General features: G+C 41.2%; 2 protein-coding genes across 4 annotated transcripts in view; one reads left to right on the top strand and one right to left on the bottom strand.

Moving 5' to 3' along the window:
• sgip1a (SH3GL interacting endocytic adaptor 1a) overlaps positions 1-4,577 on the top strand; it is a 65,887-nt gene extending 61,310 nt beyond the window's left edge. For all 3 annotated transcript variants that reach the window (XM_069723397.1, XM_069723396.1, XM_069723395.1), the window contains one exon: positions 565-4,577. In XM_069723397.1, the coding sequence (XP_069579498.1) occupies positions 565-587 (23 nt within the window). In that variant the 3' untranslated portion in view covers positions 588-4,577. The remainder of the gene's footprint in view (positions 1-564) is intronic.
• Positions 4,578-6,038: 1,461 nt separating this feature from the next.
• insl5a (insulin-like 5a) lies at positions 6,039-7,904 on the bottom strand. Its single transcript, XM_069723399.1, has 2 exons — positions 7,733-7,904; positions 6,039-6,184 (listed from the first exon to the last, which is right to left on the bottom strand). The coding sequence occupies exons 1-2, from the start codon at positions 7,902-7,904 to the stop codon at positions 6,039-6,041; spliced, it is 318 nt and encodes a 105-aa protein (XP_069579500.1).
• Positions 7,905-9,613: the final 1,709 nt, after the last annotated feature.

A 9,613-nucleotide genomic window follows, 5' to 3' on the forward strand; every position in this document is an offset into this window, starting at 1 on the left:
TGAATAATAACAGACATTACATTATTTCTTTTCATCAGAAAAATGTGCAGAGGAGTTTGCAGTATTTTGACAGCCTGAGTGTAGTGCCTGGAGGTATGACCTCCACCAGTCAGAGGGGAACACTGTGTGTAGCCTGACAGGTGAAGGTGAAGTGAAATGACTTGAAAGCCAACGAGAGGAACATATCAGAATTTTTCTCCTCTGGATTTTTGCAGTTGGACAGTAAGAAGATTCTTTTAAGAGAGATTTTAGAGACCAAATAAAACTAGAACTTTAAAACTGAGCGGGATCTCATTTATAAATTACACCTTTACGACTACAATATGAAATGACCCAGTCCTTCACTAATAAACTAAAGTTATTGCAGATTAATATTAAAATAAAAACCAATAATGCATTACATTTCATTCGTTCCTTGCAAATCATATTACTGTGCGTTACATTGATTAAATAATTTATGCATTCGTTACATTATTATGTAATCATGCAGGTTGTACTTTACATCTTGGAAGTTTACATTAGATTTATAAATGACTATGTGAGTATTTAATTGGTATCTTTCAGGAAAATACCTGGCTGACAACTGACCCACGCTACTGAGATCAGCACTTGAACAAAACGACTGCAGTGGACTGAGGTTGACGCCGAGGACAGAAGACAGACGGACACCAGACAGACTCTCCATTCACCCTCTCTGAACCCACCACGACAGGTCCGCAGCCTACCCAGCAGTATTGTATAACTTGCATCTGGCATCGTGGAACTGTTTTAGGTCATGTAATTCTCGTATTTGTATTCATTTCATTGACATCTGTATTTGCTGCAGTTAGACACCTGGGTTCTCCCCTCCTCCTGTAAAGTCTGTGCCTCTGTCTCCATCCTCCTCTGGTCAATGTGTGGTGGTGTTTTTAACAGTTTCACTGCAGCTGCCTGACCGAAGACGTGGACGGAAAGTGTATCGGACAGAATTTGGACTCTGGACGACGTTTTGTTTGTTGTCCTCGGTCCAGAAGATTTGGGCCGTTCGTTAAAAATATCCTTTAAGATCTTAGTGGTCACACACATGCACCTCAACCTCTGACACATCCAAAGTTAGACTAGTTGAAGCAGGGCCCAGGACAGTTCGTAGTAAGCGAATACACCTCCCATTACCACATAATAAATCACAGATCTAATAAGTAGTCCTTCTGTCGGGGTCCGGGCTCGAAGCCCGAGACCGCTGTGCTCACCGTTTTGCACTGACGGCGTCCGTCTGCGTGGCACGTAGCTGCTTTACCTGACACACAAGCCGTCGTCACAAACCGGTAAATGAAAGTTGGTGGTTTTTTTTTTTTTTATTCGTTCTTGATGAAACACAGAATAAAGTAGCTACATAAAAGTAGATTTTCAGCCGTCGTCTACTGGTACTACAGGGTCACATGACTTTGGATTGCATCGTTTGTATTGACATGAATTCACCGATCAGCCAATTTATCACTGAACTACACACAAACACACACAAGGAGAGTTTTTTTTTTTTTTTTTTTTAGCATGTTAGGCAGCTGCAATGACGAGTCAGTTCACTGGTTGCAAAATAAGAAACTTGTGTTTTTCCGTCAGAACAAAAGAAGTGTAAAAAGTGTCATTTTAAATCAATAATATGTATCTTAAAGGGCGTTTGGTGTTTTCCTCGTATTGTCGGATAGCCTCTCTGTTGTTCCCAGGACAGCAGTGTTAGACTCCAGAGTACATGACAGCATTCTATTTTTATTTATTGATGACAATGATTTGTTGTATAAAACACGTGATTCTGTATATGAATAGAATTTGAATGGTATCACAACTCAGAACCCATAAAGGTATAAATATTTGAATTCTCTTTTTTTTTTTTTTTGTTATCTGTGTAGTTGGGTAACCTGTGTACAGTATAAGGTATAATTTTTGAATTTATTTCAGATATAATTTTTTAACTCAAGTGCAACAGAAGAATTGAGCTATATATGGGTATGGGGAGGGGTAATTTAAAGAAAAAGATAAATATCTTCCTGGATGCTGTGTTATGCTTCGTGAAAGCAGTGTTAATGTAGAGTTAGCTATACCATGGGCAAAGTCCACACTTCAAAGAATCCGTTTGACACTTTGGAAGAAGCACCGGATGTCGTTATCGATATCTCGTCTTATATCTGCTGAGTCAGCTTAGCGTAATGACTGGGAACATCTAGCCCGGCCGCGTCCGACTGAGAAATATTCCAGCACTTCTAAAGCTCCCAGATTACCACGTTCTGCCTTGTTTGTTTGTTCTCTAGGATAAACTAGGTGTGTCAGGTATCACGTTAAGGCGGTTAACAGGCGACAAGCAGCGTCGCTCCACAGATGCCTAATGTCGTTCGATCCAATATTTTTTTTATTTTTTTTATCCAGACTAAAATAGCTTCGCGGCTGTTCGATTGGTTACCATTAGATATAAACGTTCGTGCCTCTGGCGGGGTGAAACGCAGCCACTTTTGGTGAATTTTTCTGCAGCGCCACCCACGGGTCAAAATTTGTATCTGCTCGCCGCTTTTGTTGACCAAATATCCGTGAAAATCTCAGTACATTCTCGTCAACCTCAGCTATACTTTGTGTTTTGTGCAAATTGGATCACGCTAACACGCTTGACAAAACGGATAACAAAGTAATGGCGTTGTACCCGCTGACGATCAGCAGGTTACTATTGCCATTAAGAGCATGTTAGCACGCTGATGTCAGCATTTAGCTCAAAGCATCGCCGTGCCCACGCACGGCCTCGAAGAGGCGCCGGCGGCTGAAAGCATGTTTTCTTTTGGACAGAACAAAGGTTCGCCGTTTCCCTCCCAGTCCAGTCTTTACACTAAGCTAAGCTAAACCGGCTGCTGGCTTTCTAACATTCAGATATAAGATTGATTCTTTGACGAAAACTAAAGGCGCGCGCCCCCAAAATGTCAAACTTTTCCTTTGAATGAGACAACGACAACGAAAACGATCAGTTTTTCTCGATGGCAGTGCTAAAGTTTGGTGACCGTGGTACCGTTACTGGATCAGGAGTCGTCTACTGGGACCACCTCGTTTCTTTAATTCAAACCTCATTGTGATAAAAAACAAAAACAGAAAGAAAACGTTTCATCCAACTCTCTCGGTTCCTTCACCGACCTTCAGTTTCTCCTCAGCTTTGACGGCGGGTCACCAGTTAACCATCTTACCTGTTTCTTACCTGTTTCCATTCACTTCACCGGTACCTAAACTCGATTATATCATGAGCACACCCCTGATCATCCAGCCAGCGTTTGAATCCATGGCTTTATTTTTGCCTAATCGTAATGGTCTCTGTGAGATGACATGATTTGAAAGCGGTTGTGGAGCAAGGTTAAGTTGACCAAAATGCTTTTTTTTTTTTTTTTTTTTTGTATTTTATGTGTGTGTACCCCAGACAGTCAGTCCTCTGATAAGGAGAATAAGCTGAATATTTTTAAAATGGATAAAAATTAAAAAATATTATATTGTTTAATGTGAAAAAACAAAACAAACAAAAAAACAACACTGTGCTGATGATGTTGAACTTCCTGAATGCTCTGACACTCAACATGAAGAACAAAACGTGTGTGTGAAGTGTAGCCGAAATATCTCTGTACTGTACCGTATGTCGGCGTTCTGCTAAATGTAACCAATCATAGTCCTTTCAGAGCTGTTGTACAAGCATATTAGGCTGAAGTTAGGACTAAAAGACAGTTAATCTCACATCAGTACTCCTTTTCAGCGATGTAGTACTTTTTGATCAGACATAGTTTTTGAATATATGTAATTATTTCAGATCTGAGCTGTGCAGGTAAAATGAAACCGATTTTGTATTCTTCGTGTGCAAACACAGTCTGAGCAAACTATGTTGTTGAGTTTTATTGAAGTGCAGGCGATGACGGATGATTGGTGCCATTTAGCTCCTGATAACACAATTCGTACGGTGACATTTTCTCTCGGTCATCTCCGTCTTTCATCTCGTTGACTGGATGACTCAACATGTCTGAGAGGACGTTGTTACCTTGAAGCTATCAGTGCAACACTCACTACAGCATTATCTACAGAGGCCCACCCTGCACATCCCCCCCCCCCATCATCATGCTTCTGTTTTAGATTAAAACTTCACTGCAGGCTACATGTCTTATCAGCTTAAAAGGCAACACAAAACTCTTTCAGTCTGTTAGTTGCTGGAATATTCTTTGCATCTTTCAATAAAAAAAAATTTAAAAAATGGAACAAACCTTGTATTTTCCAGATCCTCATCTCTGTGGTGAATTTGTCCTGCAGTAAGTCATTATTGCATGCAGAGCATGCAGTAAACGGTGGGGCATCCGTAATGATAGGTAGTACTGAAATGACGTGTTGTGCTGAGTGTCAGTCACCTTGTATTAATGTTGAGAAGAGAGCAGGGAGTGTGTTTATGTGTGCTATAAGCCAGAATGCTTTTTGGTTCTGTACCGTTAACCTCAAACACATGTGCAAGCTGTTTGTACAGTACATAACAACGCTAAGATGAACTGAGAAACTTAGTTTGCTTCTTTCCAAAACCAATAAAAGTTATAACTGGATGCCCGTGTTTGCAGTTTTCTTTATATTAATGTAGGTGTGTGATTGTACGACAGTACTACCGTAGTCCTTCTTTCAACCCTGCCGCAGGCCGGTGTAATACACCCGCCCGGCCACGAGAGAGCAGTGGGTCTTCGTGAATGTTTGCGTTCCCACAGCATGAAAAGAACATGCATGTTACATGAGATGGACGGGTCGTGTGACAAAGGTCATTTGACTAAATGCCAAGGCAGTGAAATCCTTGGAAATATGGAAATATTGCCCGAACCACGTTTTGTTTTTCAGGTCACCACGAGGCAAACATGCGAGTTTGACAAACTACCCTGTATCCTCCCTAGAGTAGGTAAACGATTTCCCTATTTCAGTAAAGTATCTTACAAAAATTGGCACAAAAGAATCACTTTTGATGTTCCCAGTTGATGCTTCACAGCAGTTTTGGAGATCCTCCGACTGTTGGATGAATTCCCATAAATGTTTGTGCGGACGTTCATGCCTCCGTTAACCTTTTTTCTCTTGTGCCACCACCGTCCAGTTTTGACCCAGCTTCGGCCATAGTTTGTGTGCTCGCTTTTAACATGGTAAACACCAACGGCATTATCATTTACAGCATGTTAAAATGCTGCCGTTAGCATTCGCTCAAAGCACCTGGAGTCTCACTGTACTGGAACAGCTGTAGAGTGAAAGTTGTGTTTTATCCTTGGGAGGCATTTTACGCTTTAATCGGGACAGCTGGCAGTCAGGAGAAGAGTTGTGACCCCTTAATACCACACAGTATCTCCGTGTGATCTAATGTCACTGTGTGCATGTGAGTGAGGTGTAAATAGTTCAGGCAAAGGCTTTGAGAGGTAAACTACAGTATTTCAAAGAAATAACAAAACCAAGATTGGAAAAAACTTGAGGAAAACAAACATTGCTTTGAATTTTTTGTGGGGGGAGATATTGCATCATTGACACTGGGATTGCTGGAATTCTTTAAGCATCAGTGTCCAAGACTTTAAAGTAAGAAAAAAAAAAACACAACAGAGAATGTAAGGTAAGAACATTTATTTGACACGAACGAAATGATAGAACACAGCTCAAGTTTCCTGTCCTAACCCTGTGGATACTTGCTACATACACGTGCAGGAGCCCGAGCTGAGATATGTGTCTTCTCTTTACACAGGATCTGAGCAGGAAGTAAAACAGTCCTGCACCTTTTAATACAGATTTAGTTATATAATAGTTGAATATATATATATTTATGTTTGCACATATCTTCCAGCTCAGGTTTAGAAATATATTCACAGATGCTCTCGTGGTCCACATCTACACACCTCACAAGTTGCACAGTGATCATACTTGTAGACCTCGGCATGTTAGTCAGATTCATTTTCTTCAAATTTGGTTTTTGGTAAGGCAAGACAGGAGAGAACAGTCACTTTGGTCACTTTGAGGACGATAGTAAGGAGAGGAGAGGGTCGTCCTCAGCAGAGGAAGGTCAGGTCGCTCTTCCTGCAGCCCACCTGACAGCACACGGTGGTCAGTATGTTATTAATGTCCCGTTTGGTCAACTCGGAGCCGGAGCTGCTGACGAGGCTCTCCAAGCTATTCTGGTCCGCTCCGGGCACACCTGGAACAACAAAACACAGCAATACACTCGAAAAAAGAAAAAACTCATTAGCTTTTTTAAAAAAAAAATTAGTCCATTAACCTGGTTCTCACACACACTTTCCACTTCAGATATTTGTCTTTTACCGCTACAAGTGTCAGAAATTAGCAGCCATGCGATCTGAATTTGATTGAATTGTGAAACATTGTTTATCTCAAATCCCCACTGTTAATGTGACTGCCACTAAACGCTTTGTGTAGCTGTTGCTTTGAAAGTAGTTTGTGACAGCTGTTTCCGAGAGTCTAATTGATAAACAACTGTTTTCAGATCAATCCTCCGCAATTTCTGTCCATGTTCCCATCAAATGAGGAAACTCCAAATGACTGCACAGATTAGATCAGTGCCATTCGTCTTCTACAGTGTCACTTTCCTCTTTCTTATCAGCACGACTGCAACGCTAACTGGGTTTGTTTGTGTTCGACAGACAGTAAAGAGAGAGGCTGCACTGGGAACGCTCGACTCCAGCATTTAATCAGTGATATGTGGCCTCCTCCGGGGTAATAAGCTCGAACAGCAGATGGCATGTCGCTGGGCGGAGACACCTGTCAGCCCGCGCACCCACTGCACTGTAATGAATGAATAGTTTATACTGCAGCAGATACAGCGAACACAGACAGAAGTTTGGTTGAAACCCCCCCCAAGGACATAGCAGTGGAAAACCGTGAAGTCACGAGCTTTGACAGATAAATCAAGAATGCTGTCGTGTGGTACTTGTTTTGTGTTCCATTTAAGTAACACAAACTAATAGAGAAAAAGAGATGTCACTGTGGACAAGGCAGGAGAATATCTAACAACTGCGAGGTCTGATTCTGAGAAAGTAACTCCCAAATGACCGGAGACGTACTGTCAGAAGAAACAGAAAAGTTTACTTCAAATTGGAAAAAAATGTAATCTACATTTTTTGATATAGGTAGAGATACCAAAGTTTTCAAAAACATAACAATTATCTCCAATTTAGCACCCTCGAAAGCACTTTAGTCACATCTGTAAACGCAATCCAGTATCGCAGCTCTGCCGTAAATCCTACTTTTATGAAGCTTTTACATTGTCAGTTTTTCTTGACATTGACATTTCTTGACATATTTTGTCCACAATTAAACCACCAACTGTCCTCAATAATGGACATAAAGTGAAAATGTTTAAGCTTTGTAAAAACAGAATTTATGGCCGAGCTGATTAAATTTCACAGGTGTTCTGAAAAAAGTGAACGTGCACGTCACACTCTCAGACAACAGTGAGGAATATAATGGTTTTAAGAACCCTAAAGCCACTTGAGGTGAACTAAAGAGGGTAATCTGTATTTTGCCTGCAGCACAAAATAGATGTTATTCACAGCTTTAGCTTAAATAAATGAAAAGGAAAACCATTATTATCTTATCTTATGACTTTTGTGGAAAAACCTTCGTAACAAACAAAACAAAAACAAAAAAATACTAGAATAAAGTCCAATGTATTACCAGTAACTACCTGTAGCTGCTGCTGTGAGAATAAAAAGCAGAGTTTACTCACCGTCCATGTCTGACTCGCTGAGGAATCTCCTCCAGCGGGAGCCTCCGCAGGTGTACACCACGGCCCTCAGGAACTCCCGGCCGCACAGCTTCACCGCCTTCACCTCTGCTCTCACCTGGTCCACGCACACCACTGCACACAAGAGCAGAGGCAAAACCACCAGAGCACGCATGCTGGATGTCTGTCTGTCTGTCTGTTTAGGGCTCTGTGTCGCTCTTTAAACCCACTGCAGCTGTTCTCTGTTACTTTCCCGTCTTCTCTCAGGACTCTTTTTGCAGATTGTTGATCCACTGCCTGCACCTCCCCGTATTATATACCATCCACCTTTCAGTTCATCAATCCTGAGTGTCTTTCCACCTCCCTCTGACCGGCCCTTAGCCCATCCCAGTGACACACACACACACACACACACACACACACACACACACACACACACACACACACACACACACACTTCTCCTGCTTCCGGTTATCTCCTCCATCACCATTTTTGGCCGCCTAAACTCAGCCATGAGCCTTTTACAACCGCCAGAGCAGCCTCCCCAGCCTCCCTCTGATTATGTGATTTAAGGTCGTGATTGCGCCGACCTTCACTGCAGATCGTGGCTATTTAAGGGATGCAAAGTGATTCCCCCTGAAGTCAAACAGATGTTTGGTCTGTTTACGACGCTCTGATGGCCTGCTTGTTTTTCACTTTACAGCAGTTTGGGCCATCTGAGAGGAAAAAAGTAAATGTTGACAGTCCATCATGCAGTCATTATGGTGCTGCTGATGGCGCGTTGTGATACTGACCATGGTCATTAAGGTTCCACTTAGGATGTCTATGAAATGATATTATGTTTAGCTGGACATGCTGCATGGCTGTCAGTTATGGTAGCAGAAAACAAGACAGATGAAACTGTAAAACTTGTTCTGAATAGATATTCCTTTTCAACTAAAAAGTAGAGCCGACCCGGAGACTTTTTTTTAATCTGAATTCGGACAGAAACAGTGTTCGTGCAGTTTAACGGAAGCGACACAGACATGTTTGATACCAGAAAACTGAGAGGCAGCTGTAGTGAAGCAGAGGAGGTTCCCTCCCGTCGTGGTGGGAAGTAATTATCGTCTATCAAATTACAAAGCTCCTACATGTTTTCTGTTTCAGTATCACAGACAGTCCGAGGTAAAAAATGTTTTCTGAGTCATAGGATTTAACGTTCATCTGGTATGTAGGTGAGGATAGTGTCAAACAAGTATGTGGACACCCTGTTAACTTTGGGTCTGGGGGTGTTTTACAGGCTGCAGAATGATTTTTTTTTTTTTTTTTTTTTTACACGACAGAGCAGTTCTAACTTTGTGAAAACAGTTTAGTGAAGGTCATTCATTTCCTGTTTCTCCATGACAACGAAGAACTCTGACAAATGATCACATTTTCTACGATGGTTAAACAATGAAATGATGCTTACACATTAATAGATCAACATTTATAATTCAAAAATATACTTAAATGTATATTATTCTGACATGGGACATTTTGCTTTTACTTTTTGGCAGCTTAACTACTTGTTTGCTAATACTTTTGCACTTTTTATTTAAGTAAAATGTTTGAACTTTTACCTATAATGCATCATTTCTTCATCGTGGTTGTTCCATTTACTTTTACGTGGACGACTTGCCGGTTCCACCTCTGTCCTCCGTCACTTCTGAAGCCATACCAGCAGCCTTATTAAACGTATGAACTGTTCTCTGCGCATATATATATATTTTTTACACTGCATTCGGAAACCTCGAGCTGAGTCTTCGTAAAAGTAAAATGTTTACCTCTATGTTCATCTTAAATCCAAAGAGGAAAATGTGACGTTTGCAGATAAAAACAAAAAAATCTGTCCTAATGGGATTGTT

This window comes from Brachyistius frenatus, unplaced genomic scaffold (genome assembly GCF_029030835.1).
Source record: "Brachyistius frenatus isolate BFR_SWC_R1_liver_20210118 unplaced genomic scaffold, ASM2903083v1 Contig_326, whole genome shotgun sequence".
Taxonomy (NCBI): Eukaryota; Metazoa; Chordata; class Actinopteri; family Embiotocidae; genus Brachyistius; species Brachyistius frenatus.

What these genes read in the sequence shown, in the direction of transcription:
- insl5a (XM_069723399.1), bottom strand. Translation starts at nt 7,904, where the DNA reads ATGCGTGCTCTGGTGGTTTTGCCTCTGCTCTTGTGTGCAGTGGTGTGC. An exon ending in CAGCGAGTCAGACATGGACG is followed by an intron (nt 6,185 to 7,732) that starts GTGAGTAAACTC and finishes TTGTTGTTCCAG; the next exon opens with GTGTGCCCGGAGCGGACCAG.